The following is a 19,934-nucleotide window of genomic DNA, read 5'->3' as shown; positions in this document are numbered from 1 at the left end:
GATTGTCCATTTAATGAACATTTATTCAACTTCAAATAACCAAGGAAAACTTTCAGGATACTTTTTGCATATGACAGCACCATCATCCACCTGTCTAAAAAGATGCTTTAATAAATTCCATGGAAACAAAAAGACGTCTAATACTGCTTTTGCCAAGCATCTTTCTTTCCAGAAACAACATTCACTCAAGTGAATAACACTCTTTAAACTACCCAAATTGGTGAGAAACTTACAATAGAAAAAAGAACCCTAATTTGTAAATTGTGTTGATAGATCTACTTCTTACTTTATATAATTTGTCTGAATTTAAATACTATTTAAATCAATACAGAATCAATAAATGGTTTTAAAATTCTAAATTGTAGAGACAAAGCCACAAAATTTAAATCACTTAGAGAACGTACCCCAAAATTTGGGCTCATTTAGCTTTATGGAAAGGATAATAGAAATCCAGTACTATCAAGTACATGAGCTCATCTTCCCTCTCATTTCATGTTTACAAACAAGGTGTTTCCTGCACCTGAGAAGCTTTTACAGTTACCCCTGAGCCACAAATCACTGTTGGCCAGAAAAGCTGTCTGGTGAAGGATCACAAAATTTTCATCTGAATCTGATGTTCTTCCCTAAATATCCACAGGTCTAGTCTAGTACAGACATTCTCATGTTCTTCTTAGAAGTCATTCCCATAAGACAGTATCAATTTCGTGTTAGATAAAAGCACTCTAAATCTGTTCATCTTCTTTCAGTCCATGAACTGCAGTGACTACACAGCAAGTGCACTTGCAATAGAGAAATAAGATATGCCAGAAACCAAGACCTTACACGTTTCTGCTTTTGACTCCCATGTTTTCAGGGCTCTGATAAAGCCACAGAGCTTGGATACATGAGATGCAAAGTTTCCTCCTGTGACAGCTTCAAACTCATTTGCTGTCTCTGCTTTCCTCAGCTTGCGTTTGTTTCCAAAAGAAGCTTCATTCATTTAAATTCCTGCAATAAGTAACAGCTTGTAAATATTTAATTTCATTTAAAGGAAAAAGAATTCATTGTCTGTCCATTGCAAAAAAGTAATAATGAGGCATACTTGGCAAAGTCACACCTCAGAATGACATCACCCAAGTATGAGAATGACGTGCACTAATATCTGAACTGAATCCAGACAATAAAATCCACGGTAATAGACATTTCAGAAGCTCTGTTTTGCTCACAATACCTCTTCTATACACTAAATCTAACACTGAATAGATTATGATTATTTTTCAATTAAACCTGGGTGAGCAGCCAAGTCATTTCAAATTCTTATTAGATGGCATGTGCAGATTACAGAACTGGAAATGGAATTTTGAGTATTTCATTTCTAATTATGATTATTAAACTCACCTGGAAGCTTAACACGGAAGCAGTGTATTTTGTAGTATGTGCCCAATCCAAAACGAACCCTAGGTAGGTTTAAGAGATCTCTTCAAACAGTTGATTTGGGGCATTAGGTGAAATACACTGCTCGTGGGCCAGTTTCAACTAAGATGATGTATTTTGGGGACAATTGTTTTTTAAACATCTGCTATTGCTATGCTCTAGAGCTAGAGATCCTGCCATGAACACAAGATTTCCTTAAGCAATGCCATGCAGTCTGTCCAATTCTACGCACAATATGTGATCAAGTGTGAACATCTATTTTCACTGGAATGGCAAACCCCAAACTGATGACATGTCAGTGTCATTACAGTGTCTTTCAAGATCTTTATTTTTCAGATGGAAGGGGGAAGATGATGCTATTCAAGCCCTCAGGGGTGAGAAAGGTGATTCAATACAGAGAAGGAAATGAAGGGAGAATAACAAAGGAGAAACACAGAGACAAAGGAAGGAGGAAGGAGGAATGAGACATACAAAAAAGCAGACGGGAAAGTAACAGAAACAAAGGACAGCTGCAGAACTTGCCTAAAGGGGAGCAGAGTTTCTGACTGACTGATAGGGACTGTGACAATTAGGTTCACTTAATAAATACAAGTCTATTTAGAGGCTGCAAAAAAATAAAAAGCATGCATATTTTGTGCAAACCATCCACATACAACAGACTGTGGATCAAAGACTATGAACTCTTTATATTATTCCCTGGCACAGAGTCTATGCCTAAATGTGAATTTCAGTGGTCTCAGCTCAATGGGCTCAACTCCTGAGCTACCAATCCCTGTGAAACATCACACTGGGCTGAGCTCTGCTCCCTCAGGGAAGCCTTGATGTACTTCACAAAGTACAGCAATGCAATAACCAGACTTGCTGGCAGTTTCTGCAAACAAGATAAAAATTACATCCTTCTGTAGCTTTACATTCCCATCTTCAGGAACAGTCTCTTCACAGTCATGAACATTAGAGCCAAGATGTAATCCCTCACAATAATATGGACATTGATTCAAACAGGAAGTGGAGGCTCTTCTTTTCATGCAGCTCGTGTTCATAAAGCATTTCTAGCCTCAGAAACACACACAAAAGCAGCCTGAACATTCCTGTGTGCTTGCAGACTGATCAAACTAAACCAAGTCCACGTACTGATGAAGAAGCTTGTCTTTCATTCAATTCTTATGTTGTAGCAGTTCATGCCAGTTTAAGAAGTGCCTTTCTGCAGTTAACTAAACCACCCAAAAAAATTATATTGATAATTTACCAGCTAACAACCCAGTTCTCACATGGATTATATATGGTAGTCTGATATCAGTCATCTCCCTCCCAAGGGTTTTTAAATCAAGAAATGGAACACAGAGCACAAAGTGCTTATATAATAAAATTTTAAAATTCTCTCTTAGGGTTCTCCAGGAGCAATAAGATTATTAAAGGTTCAAAGCCTTCTAAATGAAGCCCACTTTATAAAAAAACATCTGGTTTAAAGCAGTTGGAAGATGAGGAAGAAAGGAAGGAAGGAAAAGAAGACCTTGTTAGTGGACCTCAGAGCTCTGCCCAGTGGCCCTTGAGAGATTCTGCATGAACATATGTATTTCATTATGAACTGAAAATTGTTCACTGAGCTACATCCTACAATTTTTAAGCAAAGGTGCCTGATTCAGCTTATATGCAGGGAATGTGTTCCTTCTGCATCTTCCTTCACAGAAGCTGATAGGAGCCAATAACTTAATCAGTGGATCAGAAAGTGGGTTTCACAGAGCTACAAAAATGCTGTTCAAGTGATGTGCAACAGATTTTTTTGCTTCTCTTCTTTACAGTGGTTTTAGACAGTGTTAAGCAATAGTATCTGTGACCCAAGAGAAATATAGTAAATTGATAGTGGGCTGCTTGCTCCAAAAATATGGACACTTTTGCTCTATCCACATATCCTCTTCCCTCCTGCATGTGCTCAGTAGCACCTCAGTGGATGTCACATACAAGAGAGGAAAGAAGAAACTCTGTATTCTTTCATATTTGTTTTTCCTATCAGGCCAGGAAACTTCAAAAAGAAGAGCATCAGATCTCAGCTGACTGTGCCAGTATTGGCCTCCCTCATCCAGGGAGAAAGAAAAGCTCAGAACCACTAATAGTGGTGGCTTCCCAGTTTTCTACACCAAGCATCAGTACAGTGAACGGCAACCAGAGAGTTCACTCTGTAGTCTGTCACTGGTGCTCAGGACACAGCTCTCACTCTGAAGCCACCCTACTCCCAGCATAAATGTTTTGCATTGTTTCTGTTTAGCTTGTACTTCTCACTCAGGGCAAAGAGCATATTTCGAGACTGCTCTCAAGGAAGCTGAGACCTTTTAACATGTTTGCCATTTTGTGGTTGGGTAACAGGCAGGGAAACACAGGAAACCACTGATTAAAAGCCAAACAAATTAGCAAAATAAGAAATGGCCTTTTACATCAAAAGCTGCAACTTTGATGAAGTCCTACTGCCTGTGTGGAGGCATCTGTGCTTGGGAGAAGAAAGCTTTTTCTATGCTCTAACCTCATGAAATACTACAATAATGAAGATTCCAAAGCCCTATGCACAGCAATTAAACTAGTGCAGGTTACAAGACTAAAATGAGAGACGCCAGAAGGAATGAAGTTCACTTAGCACATGCGCAGACCAGTGTGAGGCAGCCACATCTAATGTGAATGCTTACAGGGCCCCAAAAAGTTCAGAAAGAGCACAGAGGGATCCCTCCCAAAACCAGCTGGGAAGTTAGAGGCAGAAGTTTACTGATACCAACCTGCCATGGAGTAGGATACTGGAGTTTCTTTAGTTAAGAATCATCAAGATTGGAGCCTGTAAGTACAAAGACAAATGCAGAGCAGATCCTAATAATCCGATTTTGACTTCCTTTTCCACCGGGGAAATCACTGCAGGTTGAGGTGAAGTGGGCAAAAGAGCACTAGTGTTTCTATGACATCCAACTGCATGCACTTCAGCATCACCAGCCAGCTCCGTGAACATCTCCAGGCATTTGCTGCTACAAATCTCCCTGGAATTCACCTCATGAGCTCTGCAACAGGCTGATTATTGAAACACTGCATATGTGCACTACAGCTGTTTGGATGCCCATTGACTGGTGGTGGTAATTGACAGTAAAGATCTCTGTGCACCCAGAAAGTAATCCACTAATCCACCTGTTCGTGGCACATGCTGCTTTTGTCTGGTTTATTTCTGTTTTTATATCTCATCCATGGAGCCCTTCAAAAACAGTGCATAAAATAGAGCAGCCCATACTAAAGGGGTTCATGAGATCCCTCAGGGTTATACTCTTATCTCTGCCTATGTTAACACTGGTGCCTACTTAGGCTGAACCCCCAAAACAATACCTGGGAGCATAAAACAAGGGCTGAGAGAAGTGTATTCTGCTCTTCATAAATGGCAAGATTTAACAAGTGCTGCTGCAGATTTAGATGCTTTAGACTCACAGACAGTTCCAATCCTCTGAAAAGACCAAGTTACAAGGCATCCTTCTGCTAGCAAACACAGGAAAAATATCTTATTGTACCCCTTGAGGATTTTATGGCAACCTACTACCCCTGATACAACTGTGTTTTCAATGAAGAAACAACTATTTCTTCAGAATCAGTCACATTTACCACTGTGAAACAGTGCTGAAAGCCCAAAGAGTGATTCCAACATACTCCTCTCACCCTGCAGCTCCATCCCCTTGGGCATCTGTCTTGCAGTGACAATTTTTGGTGGAGGGAAGCATGGGAATGCATTAATTGTAAACAGGCTCTTCTTCAACACCTGAGGAAAGCAATGTTTCTCCACCACAGCTCAGTTAGGAAGGCCAAGCTGAGCACTGATAAAATTTACAGGTGGAACAGCTCAATTCTCAATCACCATCATCATTATTTATTGGTATTACACAGCATCTAAATGCTACCAACTCAGAGCAGAACCCCAGTACACATCTTGCTCATACACTTGCAGAGGGAAGACTGCTCTTTCCCTGTTGCACTTTCAGTCCAGGGGCCAGACAAGAAACAGTAACACTGAAAAAAAAAAAGGTGTTTTCACAGAGTGTAGCTTGCCATCTGCTAAAACTGAACACACTGGCCAGTAAACATGGGCCTACTGTTCCACAGGAGTAAGGACACATCACAGGGGTTTGTGCTTCCAGATACGCTGCTGCAACACTCATGGAGTTTAATGTGCCTCCAGTGATAAAGAAACAAAGTTCATAAAGTGAATGGGGGGAAAAAAACATCAAATACACCTACTTCATGTACTAGAACAACCTTTTAACCATGTTACTGCACAGAAACCACAAACAATACCTTTTTTGCTAATGACCAAATTATTTGTTTTTATGACTTCCCTTTAGAAAAAAACCAAACCTATTTACTGTGCTGTGATTTTCTTTCCAGGAAAACAGATAATCACAAGGATATTAGAGCAATTAGAAGGATGTGAGAAATGAACAATAATCTCTGTAAGTACATTTCTAAAAATGTGCCTGTCAGATACACAATAGACAGGTACTATTATATCTAGGTACTGTCCTATCCAGGTGGTGCAATTAAAGAACTAGCAAAAATGAGCTATAAAAGAAAAGTTATAAGGTCAAAATAAACGTTATTCAGCAAAATAGTTATTAGTCTACAAGAGTAGAAAAAATAAAAGCACTGAGAAAGAAGCATAGTTGTTTCATTATACTGCTAAACAAAGACAGAAAAATCATATTTAATACAGGTTAGATTTCACTGATACTGTTTTTAGTCACACAATCTTAAGATCGTTCAATGATCTTGAAGTGCCAGAGTCTAGGCATTTAAATTAAACTGGACTACATATTAAAAGGAGCCCTGATCAAAACAAACATCAGAACAAGCAGACCAGTTTGCATGACCTGTGACAGTCTTTTCTTCTCTCATTCCTGGGCTGTACTGTGAAACAGTCAAAGGAACAAAGAAACCACAGATGTGATTTTCTATAGTCCTGTCTCTTTTAGGTGTTATGGTAACAACCATTACTTTAATATCAAAGTGCAAAGCTAATTTTTAGTCAAAAGCCATCCTAAAAGATAAAGTATTATTATTCTCACCTTGCAGGTGGGAAACTGCAATATCACCTATGTAAGGCAAGTGGTATTTCAGAAGATACTGGTGAGATAACAGGCAAAGTTCTTTGGCACTACTATTCAGCTTCAATTTAATCCAGCAGCTGTTCATTTGGAACCTCATGCTCTGTCTCTGGCCAAGCATTAAATTTCCCCCAGGCATCACCATGACCACCTCAACTCTGCTTACAGCTCGCAGACGTGGTGACGGGGCTGCGCAGAGCATCACCAGCTCTGCCGAGGGCTCTCAGTCCTGCAAGACAGCAGCACCTCAGCATCTCTCCTCTTTCCACAACAGCCTCATCCAGGGCTGATGACATCCAATAGGATTCATAAGCAAAACACTTCTCTACATATCGCACGGAAGTCAGCAAGTCCAGCAGATATGCCAAACTTTCTCAAGCATGCCTGTTAAGATTGTCAGAGACCATCCCTATCTCCTTCCTACTGCAGAAGTCCAAGCTTAGACTTAATGGCTGAATCAGAGAATCACAGAATGGTTTGGTTTGGAAAGCACCATAAAGTTCATCTAGTTCCAACCCCCCTGCCACAGGCAGGAAACCTTCCACTAGACCAGGTATCTCAAAGCCCCATCCTGCCAGCTCCAGGGATAGGGCACCCACAACTTCTCCAGGCAACTTTTTCCAGTGTCTTGCCACCCTTGCAGTGGAGAATTTTCTCCTTCCTAAAGAAGGAAAGGCATGGCAAAGGATCCCATCCATTATTTCTTTAAAAGTGGTTTTGTAATTGGTGATTTGTTAGAGTTTTAAATGATTATTACCTGGACAGAGGTTGGGGATGGGAATGTTTGGTAAGGAATGTGAGAAAATGCTGAAGGAATGTTGCAGGTCATCAAGTTGAATTCTGAGCTACAGCAAGGAATTGTATACTGCAGGATACTTTCAACCTATACTTTCCACATTTGCATAAATGAAGTTGAGTTTTCAGAACATTGAAAGATCCCACTTGACTGTACTGCAGATTCTCTCTCCTTTATGGGAACAACCTTTGGTTGTAACTGACACAACCATAAAATATTATATTTGGACAGGCAAAAGGCTTGGCATAAAAGCTTCTGTAATCTAGGCAGTTTCATGTTTTAAATTCATAAAGTGGTACATACCTTACAGAGCTTGCCATTTTAGCGGAACAATCACTAATTTTATGAAAAGCTCATCATTTTCCCCTTCTGTTCTTTCAAAAGGGATCTACTACTCTACTGAATTTTAATAAAGTCAAAAGGGATGTCTTCATTTCTTTCTCCAAAGATCTTTATCGGTAGATTTCTAAGACCATCGAGCTTGGGAAGAATGCATTTTGTTCCCACTGTCATATGTGAACTGCTATCCCCAGACTAAACACATCCCTAATGATTGTTTGGTTTATCACACACATGTAATACATCAGCAGTATCAGAGCAAGGATTTCAATCTGGTGTCTCTCTTGAGTGTATATTGCTAAATTTCCCTCCTAGATTTAAAGTGAGCTTGTCCCAACGTTGGAACAGTAGTATTGCTATAATAGCTTGCTCCTAAGCAAACCAGATAATGCCAGTTAAACCAGCAAACCAGGTAAAACCAGGTATGGCTGCAGGTGTGGAGGGCTGTTCATGGTGGAGGACTTTGAAGCATGTTTGAAATACACATTTACTAATGAATGTATCCGTTTTAAGTGTCTGCTTAGGGGATGAGAAGAAGTTCTCTCTTTCCTTTAGCAGTGGGAATTTGCCAAAATGTGGAGAAAGCTTGCAGGCAGCAATATGACTTACAGCAAGATGTAAGGCTGGTAGAGAGGGAAAACAGTGGTAGAAGCAAATAGATGAAGTAAGCCAGAAACTTTATACCATTAAAAAAGAAAAAGGAAAAAGAATTGTTAAAGTCCTGAGTTACTTTAATCAGATTAAAATCATTCTGCTTTCCATGTGGGATTCTGCTGTTCCATTCAAATATGATTATTGGGTTTGGTTTCTATTTGTTTTTATAATCACACTATCATCTCAAGGAATTTTAAGAAAAACGCTCCCTATGGGAAATCTACTTTTCATTTTGTGATATATCTGCCATTTATCAAAGGTTTGAGCTGTCAGGATTTTTGACCTCATGCTCCCTTTAGTTTCATAAAACGTAGTCTGACTACTCTGCAGAAACACCACCCAAACCTTACCACAAATGGACTTTTGCCCAGTTTGCATAGATAACTACATTTACCATTACAGGTAATGCTACAGTAATATTGACATCAATGCTTTTTATAGTTTTCCTCACAATTTATTGCAAACTGAACAAAACAGCAAACCAATTAAATTAAATATCTGTCAGAAGAATACATGTAGTGATCACTAGGCTCTGCAAATCATATATGGTGAAACTGTATCAAAAAGAGTAATAGTTTCTAAATTAAACAAAGTATCTGTATATCAAATATAGACAAGTCTGGATCAGCTGAAGTTTTTGTGTGTAGCAATATCTGTAGACATGCAGTAAATCTTCCTTTCTGGTAAGTTGCTGCTAAATATTTAAGACTTGGAAAAAAATGGTGTGTATATTTACATTTATTTTCCTCAACAAAGAGCTACATGTTTATGGGGGATCATGACATCAAGTTACTGGACAAATAAGCACCTGCATGGATTTAATATTTTGCCAACAAACAAAAAAAGGAAATACTGGCACCATGAAACTTCAGACTTGGAAGTAGCTGGCCAAAGTCCTGCTCACAACACTTTAGCAGTCTGCACACAGCATGAAGAGCAGCCCCTGAATCAAAATCAATTGTGAATACGAGTGTCATTCTCCCTCTGTTTCTGCTTTGGCTTTGATTTTTTTTTTTTTTTTAATTGGCTAGTATTAATGCAGAATGGGAATTCTTCAGGAGGGTCAAAAAGAATAGAGTTTTGTAAACAAAGTTGTTTATCTAGCACCAAAAAAAAACCTCTTGGGATGACTAAGGTCTCTCCTAAGGAAAAGTAGGATTTTTAAAAACTGTCACGAATTGACTATTTTTCCCCCAAATCAGAAAAGCTAGCATATTTTTAGTACATCTGGGCACATGCATGTTTTAGCTTAACACACTAAGGGCAATTCTTTTAGCCTGCTACTTGTATATATTCCAATTCTCAATGTTATTTATCAGTTACACAGATGTCAATTACTTGCCCTTCCCACAGTAAATGGTGTGTTGCACCACCCACCTGTCATGTCTTCAGTTTATGATATTTTAAGACTGGTAGGAAAATTAGTTCCACTTGCATGAGCCTTTGTTTGAAAGTTAAGACCTCACAACAGATTTCTGTGGGTGGAGGGGACGGAGAGCAGAAATACTAATTGCAGGAATTCACTAACCAGCCACACTCTTGCTGTGACAAGTACTGGCTTTGCAAGACCTGCATCACCAGTGACAGTTTTGACTATAAATCCCACTGCCAAGAAAGGTTGGAGACATGCTTCTCATTTATAGGATTTGTAAATAATTATTAGAGTACAAAATAAAGTAATGAGGACACAAAGCGGGAAGCAATTTGCATCCCTCCTGGTACAGTTCTCTCTTGACAAAGCAAGGAATTGTACCCTGATCTTCCCAGTGATTCAAGGCCACTTTACAATCCATGCAACCACATCCTCTGCTTTGCCATCAAAGCCACCATTTCTCTAACTCAAAAAACTAACAGCATTAGAAGAGGATAATAAGTAAACATCAGACTTCTACAGTACAGAAAAGAAGAGGGAGAAGAGAGGATCAGTTTATTTATAGCCTCCCTAGTTTCTTTCAGGACATCTCATGCAACCAAAAATCTCATGCACCTAGCAATGCAGCACAGGATGATTTACATGATACAAATTATTTTTTTAAAACTCCATCTGCACATCAACCTAACCTCTGCCCCTCTCACATTGATGTATTTGCCCTTGATCCACACTCCATGGTAGCACTTTCAATGAACTATTCATGCAGGTGAACATCCCTGAGAGATGCAGCTGCCCCCTCCGCTTTTTTTGGTTGTCTCTTCATCATGGAGCTCAAAGGAATAATCCTATTGCATATTTCTTCTTCATTTATTTTACTAGGTGAGGTGTTTAGGAGGATATGTGGTCATCTGGAGCTCATCACTGTCAGATTTTCAGCCACACAGCTGTAAAGGGCAAAGAAACTAGTTTAGCTCCTTGGTTTACAAAGTGCCAAGTACCTCCAATGAGGTGCCAAATGTGTGTGGTGACACTTCAAGATTGCTGAGTGCCTCCTGAGGTTCTCAGGGCCTGATCCAAAACCCCACTGTAGGAAGGACAGCCCTCCCCTTGGCTGCAATGCACCTGGGACAGAACAGAGATCCATGACTCAAGCCTGTGCTTCCAAGGCAAGGAAAAACTTGCCATAGATTTAAGAACACAGAATAAGGTGGCAGTTTTGAGAAGCAGTGGATGTTAGCGTTCCTACCTCCAAACAACCCAGAGTAACATAAATAAATGCATACATATCTACTTAAACAAATAGACATTCAAAACTACCTTAAATATGTTTGGGATCAGGTGTTCATTTTCAATTGTTTTAATATAATATACAAGCATGCAGCAAAATTCTCTTCAATCCCCTTGAGCCCATCCTGTTTCCTTTGAGCTTAATGTATTTCTTCCATGCCTTAAAAAAAGAAAGAAAACGAAAACAAAAAAAAAATATTCTACAAACTGTCTTTACAAATCATTTTTCTCTGGACGCCTTTGTTAAAATCAGCTCTTCTTCTGGAAGCATGCAATAAAACAAAGCTAACTAAAAAGAAAAGATGCTGAAAAAAATGCTGACAGTCATACTGTAAAACATCCTGTGCAAAGACTGGCTGCTTTAATTTGGGTTAAGGCAGCAAAGAGTCCTTCATTACCAGGTCACTTGTTCAAATACAGTCTTGGTTGACAGTAATCACCCGATGGCAGGCAGAGTGAGCATCATACTTTATAAGTAACTCTGCAAAAGTATTTTTTATTGAATGTATAAATAATGTAGAGAACGTCCGCAGGCATTCATGAAGAGTGCGTCATCCTGCAATAATGAATTAGTAGATAGCAACTAAGCAAACAAAAAAAGAACTAAGTTGCAGCAAAGACTATAACCACTTTCATTTCTTCTGACAGTTGCCATTTATCTTTGCTTTTGAAGAGACTACGTGGTAGTATTCTAGTAAGTGAGCTGTAGCATACTGTGAAAAAATAATAACATTTTAGCAATACAAGCCCTCACTGCAGCATCTGTTATTAAATCTTTGCAGAGAGGCGAGGCGAGACCGCTAGTCATAACTGTGGATTAGCAAGGTTCTACTGTATTCATTTTAGAGTGCAGAATGCTGTGCATGAAAGCTGTTACTTGCCTTCTATGTCAAAAAATGAACTTATGCCAACTTTTTAATACTGAATTTTTCAAGGAAGCTGTCCTAACAGCCTGCGAGCACTGTCCACAAAAAAACGGCAGCAGTCTAATAGCAGAGAAATGGAGGAAGGACAGAATCAGAATAGCTGATGCTGCTGATTTGCAACACTTTCTTTTCACAGAAAATGACCATCATCTTACACTTCCTTCCTGAGCAAATCAAAAACTGCCTTTGAAAGTGTCAAGCTTTATGATGCTGACTTCAACTCTGACACCTGATTATACAAGAGCATTAACATAAGCGCTCAGCATGCTCCAGGGACTCACTGCATCCTCATAAGTGGAGCCTTAGCAGCTCCACATCCTGGCTGACTCCCTAGCAAAACAGGCAAAAACTCAGGACTTCAGGTCCTAGAAAAAGGATGATAATTCACATACTTATGAGAATTATAACACACACACGCACACTCTGAACTGAGCCAAGTTTAAGTAAACTTTATACTAAATTCACAAAGTTCAAGCAGACTCAGAGCTTAGCTGAACTGTTGTAAAAATGCTCAGTTTTCCAGAAACACTAAAATCCTCCAGGAGAAAGTTCATCTTAAGCCTTCATAACGATATTTTCCTGACTATGAAGTTACACAGACAGTGCAAGGTGCTATGTAATATTTACCCATGACGCCCACTATTATGATATAATGTTTCAGTGAAGAATAAATTAGAAGCAGCAAATCTCTGAAACCACCCGTGCGAATACACAACCATTAATGGATCAATACATAAAGAAGTGAAGACTAGCTGATATTGAAAATTAGTTTAAAAAATAGTAGGGGCACTCACCGTGAGAGTTGCTGTCTAAACTAGATAAACAATAAAGGCAAGACACACTGTTTTAACTGTGTAAAGTTGTGAACACTGATGCTCTAATGAAGTATCACTGGTCCCAGCGCACGATTTTTATCCACCGATGTGGCTGTAAAAGCCCCCTCGGAGAGCTGCTGCTATTCCGGACCTTTGCGGGACGCCCTTAAGCTCCTGCGGCGCCCGGCGGGGCCGTCCCGCTCTCTCACTCCTGCTGCTCACATCACCTCAAGCCCAGAGCTGCGTTTTATTTCATTTTCTGGTTTTTTCGGGTTTTTCTTTCCCTGGCGCTTGAGGAGGCAGAGAGCGGCGCGGATTACACGGGGATGACTGAGTCGCGGTGAATCGATTAAGCCTCGACAATTTAATCTGGGACTTCATGCGGGGCTGGAGGAGATAATCCCCGCACCGCAGTTCGTCCCTGCCTCCCCTTTACCCGGATACCCTGGCACAGACCCGGGGGCACACCGACCGCACAGGGACGCCGCCTCGCCGGTCCGGAGCCAAGCCGCCCTCCTCCTCCTCCTCCTCCTCGGAGCGCGGCGCGGCGCGGAGCACACCGCGCATCCGGCGCCTCTGCAAGATGCGCGCTCGCAAACTTTCCAAACTTCTGGGGAAGTGGAGAGGGGTACGCGGGGCCGGCCCGACCAGGGCGGCGCTTCGCCTCCCGGCGGCACCTCACCGTCCGCAGCACCCCGAGCGCTGCCCGCGGGGACTCCCGCGCCCCGGGCCGGCCAGCGGGAGGCGGGAGCAGCGCGCTCCGGCCGCACCGAGGCCGGCGGAGCGCAGGTTCCGCCCCGCAAGTTGGAAGAGCAAAGCAATGGCAAGGGCAGGGACCCCAAACCCCGCCCGCACTGCCCCTCGCACTCACGCTGCTGTTCTCGCCCGTCCAGTGCACCATCGCCTGGTTGTGAGACGCGTCCCCTTTCAGCACGAAGGAGGTGCTGATAAGGGAGACCTGCTCCCGGCCGGCCGCCAAGGATGCTCTCCGGGAGCGGCTGCTCCCCGCCGCCGCCCCGCCACCGCGCCGCGGGTCCGGGGGGCTGCGCGCCCCGCGGGTCAGAGCTATCGGGCGCGGGCGGCCGCAGGGCTCCGCGCAGCGCGGCGCGGCGGCGGCGCCCAGCAGCGGCGGCAGCAGAAGCAGCAGCAGCAGCAGCGGCGGCGGCGGCAGCCGGGCAGCCCCGCGCGGAGCGGCAGCGGCGGACACGCGTGGCCCGCCGTGCGCCATGGTGGCTCTCCGGCGTGGTAGTGACAGGCGGGGAGGTGGCGGGGAGGGAGGGAGACACCGCGGCGGAGGGCGGGGGCGGGGAGGGCTGTAACCGGAGCGGGGCTCAGCGGCAGCGCCGTGCGCGGGGCTGCGCGCCCAGCCGGGGCGGCGCCGCCATCTGCTGGTCCGCGCCGAAACGCCGGGCGGGCTCCGGCACTCGCGGACACGGGCATCGCGCCCCGCGGGAGCCGCGGCGGGGACGGGTCTCTCGGTGGCAGCAGAGCCCGCCGCTTGTGAACTTTCACGCAGAGCTCCAGGGAGAGGCTTTCCGAGAGCGGCCGAGCAAGATTCATGCAGCCTCTCGGGGTGTGTGCGCTGCAGCCCGAGGGGCGCTGGGGGCGAGCACCCACCGCTGCCTCTTTGGACACGAGGGATGGCCTTGGTTGGCCGTCCGTCCCAGGAGGCTGCAGTGAAACGGTCAGAAGAGGTCTGTGGTCAGCAGCTGAGAGCCAAAGAACAAATGAAGCAGGTGCAAAAATACGGTATCTGTCATTAAGACAAGTGTTTCCGTGGGGAAAGGGACCCTGTCCGTTCTTTTGCTCCCCAGCTCCTAGGAGGCACCAGGCTCATCACCTGCATTGTCGAGACCCAATTGCTAATCCATTGTTGCCCACTGTGGGGAAGGGTGGCTTGTAATTTGGGACTGATCCATGGCAGCCCCAAGAAATGCTCTACTGGCGTGATCACAGCCAGCAGGGGCGATGACTGGGGCTGTGCAAGGTGGCATCACTCAACTGACAGGTGAAGCGGTGGAAGAAGATTCAGCCACCACAGACTGGGTGCTCTTCCTGCTTCACTGCAGTGTGCTATGTAACTGTGAATAAATTGGAGCTTGGGAAGCAATTTGCCTCAAATGCTGTGAAAAGGGCACAAGTTAGAAACCCAGAATAACTAAGGTTGGCAGGGACCTCTGGAGAACTCCTGGTTCAACCTGCTGCTCAGCCCAGGGCCAACTCTGAAGCTGAATCTAACTTCACAGGAAGATAAGGATACTCAGGCCTAAATGTAAGAAAACAAGTTTGAAAGACCATTGAGGAAAGTAATGACTCCAAGTATAGGCACCTAACAGAAGAGATCTGGGCTGGGTAAACACAAGGTGAGTAAAGTTAATAAACCAGCTTTAGTTGTAATCTGCCTTTACCCTAATGGCCTAGAAAATTAGGATTACGAAGGCTTTTCTAGGAAGATTAATAGAAAAAAATAGTATCCACTGGTTTTACTGTACCATTTACAGGCCTGTGATGACTACCACAGTGACCTAAAGTGACCTGGTTATACCAAGTTCATGTAAAAATTACTTTCAGCAAGTTATATGATTACATATTAGCTGTACACCTTCAGTGCTAGGAGACCTATGGTAACCTGCCCTGTCATTACTGTAATAGCTCAAACTAGAAGGCAGTTTCAAATTCAGGATGACTTTACATTTCAAAAGAAATACAGAATAAAAATTAAAATATTACTTTTAAAAAATCACATGTACTTTTTCTGCAGCTCCCAATAAAGTCCTCTTTCAGAGTTCCAAGCATAGCCCCACAATCTCAAAACAACCTCTGTGCAGCCTTCCCCCTTGTTCCTTCGGCACAGCATCTGAACTAAAAGAAGATACTGTCCCTTATCTAGGAGTCTCCAGATGCCAGTTATGGAGATTCTGTCCCAAACACTCTGCCAAACAGGAGCCCAGGCAGCGATAGAAACTCAGGCAGGCAGCACTGCATGACCCAGGTCACCAGTAGTTGCCTCTGGGACTCTTGAAGGGGCCATGTATTAAATTCATTCCTGAAGTACATCTTGTGTAAAGAGCAAGTTAATTTTTCGTCTCAGACCTTGATTTCTGGAGACAGTACCAAAAGCTCAGAAAGCCTAGGAGTAGCTATAGGGAATTGTCTAAGGGAGATGAAACAGGAGCGTGAGACGAGACTGACTTTGCATCCATTTAGTTTTCTCACGGCGTCTTATCCCTCTGAAACATTACCCTTGTAAGGCAAAAAAGACCTGGGTTTAAGTGAGCAGAAAGTTAATTTTCCAGACAAAACCCTCTTGACTCTAGTAAACTGGTCTCAACGACAGCTGGGGTCAAACACTTGTTTGAATCACTGCTGTTTGGGCAGTGATTCAACAGTTCACAGAAGACACACAAGCAGAAAGTCATTCCTGTCAGAATAACAGTTTCATACTAAGCGAGTCACCTTCCATCTTTTGCACCTCTGCACAAAGAGGAACAAGAGGAAAGCACAATGCCAAATTGTTAAGAAAACACTGACCAGCCACAATTGTATCAACCGGCATGAAGGGGTCATTTGCCCATTATTAGGAATACAATAATTTTGATTCTTACATCACAGCCTATCTCCTGTGTAATTGTAATCATTACCCACAGTTTGTAGAATAACCTAAAAGTATTCAGAAGAGATGGAAGGGCCCAAGTCCCTACATGTTAAAACTGGCATGCAAAACCTAATACTTCATCTGTATAAATACGGCTGGACTTTGTCATGCTCATCCATTTTGCATTCACCACTGTGTTTGATAGGTTGGGCTCCCATAAGCAGCAGCAAAGAGATGGTAACATCCACATTCCTAAGAGTCAAGCTCTCTATATCTGTCAGTTACTGACATTTCCCATAACGTGACTTAAAAAGGAAAAGAAAACCAAGCATTTGCTGCAGAAGTAATGAAGCCTGGTTTCCTCCAGCTTTGCACCCTATGGTCAACTGCAAGGTCTGCTCTAGTCTTTCCCCATTGTCAGAATATCTTTTCCATTACTTTCACAGGAACCTAGCAAACCCACTAATAAAGTTCTCCTTGTCTGTCCAATCACAAAACTTGCCATTTATTTTTGTGATCACCCCCAGTTTGACAATTCAGTTGAAACTGTCTTACAGACAATTTCTGAACAGAAGACTCTGACCAAGGTGGATGGACAGATACACAGCCCAATGAATCACTCACTGACAAGGACTAATCAGGCCTTTTATTCTTAGGTAAGTTAATGAAACATTTCACCTAAAGAATGCTAAAGCTGACAGAAATTGATGTAATTCTTATGTATGAATTGTGAGACTTGAGTACATGGGGATGAATCACTCAACCTACAACTGTACTTGTCACTAATTGAATCCCTTAGTATCAGGCTTTTAAGAGGTCAAGGATATAATGGAACCCAAAGCAACTTCTCCATTTTCCCTTCTTTAGAGATTATCATAACCAAGACAGATGTGTGGACAACACTATAAAAATCTTTGCACCATCTCTTGTCTCTCCCACTTAGTGAAAGGCTTTTGCTTGGACATTTCTTCAATGGCTGTTGAAGCTGGTTTTACATCAACCACATTAATACTCACTTACTGAATATTACAATCTAATAAATAATGCATATTTAATATATCAGTAATTCACAGTAATAAAATGTGTCTCTAGACTAGGGATGCTGTAGAAACAATACCCATATGGCATTATTTCACTGTGGTGCACACTTAATGACAGTAGAGTTTCAAAATATGAGTATTGAGCAGATTGGATGAGAATGCTAAGGTTCGCAAAACTGGAAAGGAAGCTTCATTATATAACTCCCATTAATGCACTCAAACTCCTGTAGCTAAGTCACCTAAGAGATAAAATGATGGCTTTGTATTGTCGAAAGTCAGGGGACAGCATCACAGGTCAGAACCCAACTGTCTTAGGTAGGTACTGCACAAAAAGAGAAAACAAAGGGTTGATCCAGCTTCCATTCCATCCATGTTTGGTTATGCAAAGGACAATCAAAACAACATACTTCTAGTCCAAAGCATGACCAGAATATTTAATTACTTCTTATTCTGTTGTCACTATTCTAGGTGAAATGCAAACACAAGAGAACAGAAGTGCTTCTGATTTTTATAGGTTTGTTAGCATCAAGGTTGCTAATAAAAGAAGGAAGCTAATTTACAGACTAGAAAATATAATTTTGTCTAGGAAGCCCAAGCAAGCTCAGCAGTGTAAGACACCAACTCTGATAAGTGAGGAGCTCTCCCAGTTTCAAATTTTGTTTAACTGGAACTTTTTAAGGGTTGCCTGAAGGATGGTTTAGATTTAGTTTAAGGATTCCTAAAACAAAGAGGCTTCCCTTAATGTCTGTAACCTTTTATGTCTCTTATAAATTCTGGTTCAGCAAATATACAGGGGCAGACAAGAAGACAAATAACTGACTATCAGTTATCAGTAACACCTCTAAGCTCCTCCAGTCCCAGAATAGAAATAGAAAAGGCTCAAAAAAAAAAAAATTAGTGTGTTGTAAATCCAAGGCAAGTTTCTTCCTGTCAATGGCAGAATTATTAGTGCTATACTAATAACGTTTACTCACATTTTTACTGACTGTCAGATTAGATTAAAAGGCTTCAATTAACTCACTTTATTTTTATCAGATTAATTTCTGATCAAATACTGGAAATATTACAGAAACCTTCAAATTCTGCTCAGGCAGAAACCAAGATGCAATGCTTATATTCCTTTTGCTTGCAAATAAAAATATTGATAACAATTTGTTACATGTTTCACCCTCATAGCTGTCTTAGGTTGATAAATCAAGATGTCTGCAGAGGCACAATATAGTAGAAAATCATGGGAGAATTACCCATTTAAGCATGCTCCTAGTACATTGTTCACCTCTTAAAGGTTGATTTAAATTAATGTATCAAGATGCATTTAGGATATGTTATTCATTAGATACAAAACAATTTCCAGTTACATTGTGTTTATGTTAACCACATCATTACACAGTGACCTGCAGGTTTTTTGACAAATTGCTCATGCATGAAAGCAACTTAATCTCATATGTTTATCAAGATGCCCAACCCCAAAACACCTTATGATTCACTCTGACCATATCATTAGACAACAAATTAATAAACAGCAAAGCTTTATTGCCTTGTTACTCAATTAACATAACCCAAATGCTTTCTTCTGTGTTAAATGCAAATTATTATACATAATGCCATACCCTTATGCCAAACAGCAGAGCTTTTATTTAGCTAGGCCTCTCAGGGTCCAAAATAATTTCTGTTTGTGCACTGCACTACCAAAAAAAAAAAATCTTTCTATAGTCAACAAATCTAGATGTCTGAATACTTTTCTCAGTAGTTGCTCCATCTGACAGAATAAAAACCAAAGCAGGTGTCAGGTTGTTTTATTAGCATTAATTCATTGATACATTGCTTTCAGCACCCAGCCCAGATGTCCACAGAAGAAAGCCTAATTAATAGGTAGCATTCCTTGTCACAAAGAAAAAAAACTACTTCTGTGGGAAGTTCTGAAGTCAAAAAAAGTGAGTAACTGCCTTTGTTCTATGAAGAACTGACTAAGCTACAAAGTACATGTTCAATTATTCTGCTCAAATTTGAACAATATAAAAGAGTAGATTTCAGTATAGTGTATTATCTCTGATTATTACAGAGTGCTCTCTGCAGGTATGGGTATACTAGCTCGCATGCAGTTATGTGAATAAATTTGGAAGAGCTGTAAATGATTGTCCTGGGTTGCAGTGTATTCTATTACCATCCTCATGAGCTGTTGAAATCAGGTGGGGCAGTGTTTCCTTGCCTCCTCCCCCCAGACTGTCTTTCTATTAATGGCACATCATTGTCCTGCTGCATGACTCAGAGATAACTCCCTCCGGACTATCTTCTGTTAATGAGCCTCATCAACACTTGGCCTCATGACTCATTACCCCACTGTGAGATGCTCCACCCAGAGGGAGGAACCAAGCATCCCATCGTGGATATAAGCTGGGACTCTAAACACCAGAGACAACCCTTCCCACTGGATTTCCAGAGGACAGGAGCTATACAGCCACCATTGGACTTCCTGAGGAAGAGCAGACTCTTTTACTACAGGATCACCGCTTCAGAGGACTGCAGCCACCATTCTACCAGACTGCTACCACCACCCTGCCTAACAGGGTGTCAGGTTGTACC

The 19,934-nt window shown here is 42.0% G+C and overlaps 1 protein-coding gene and 1 long non-coding RNA gene across 6 annotated transcripts in view; one reads left to right on the top strand and one right to left on the bottom strand.

The window, feature by feature from the left end:
* Positions 1-13,711, bottom strand: part of SORCS2 (sortilin related VPS10 domain containing receptor 2) — a 544,237-nt gene extending 530,526 nt beyond the window's left edge. For 4 of the 5 annotated variants that reach the window (XM_039550615.1, XM_039550614.1, XM_039550616.1 and 1 more), the window contains exon 1: positions 13,588-13,711. In XM_039550615.1, the coding sequence (XP_039406549.1) occupies positions 13,588-13,617 (30 nt within the window). In that variant the 5' untranslated portion in view covers positions 13,618-13,711. Of the gene's footprint in view, positions 1-12,695; positions 13,147-13,587 lie in introns of those variants that run through there. The other variant, XM_010401953.4, reaches the window with a different exon arrangement.
* Positions 13,712-14,117: 406 nt separating this feature from the next.
* Positions 14,118-19,661, top strand: LOC104690756. Its single transcript, XR_752063.3, has 3 exons — positions 14,118-15,079; positions 16,869-16,967; positions 19,183-19,661. It is a non-coding gene; the product is annotated as an uncharacterized LOC104690756 (long non-coding RNA).
* Positions 19,662-19,934: the final 273 nt, after the last annotated feature.

This window comes from Corvus cornix, chromosome 4 (genome assembly GCF_000738735.6).
Source record: "Corvus cornix cornix isolate S_Up_H32 chromosome 4, ASM73873v5, whole genome shotgun sequence".
NCBI lineage: Eukaryota > Metazoa > Chordata > Aves > Passeriformes > Corvidae > Corvus > Corvus cornix.
This window is presented reverse-complemented; position numbering and strand designations above follow the sequence as displayed.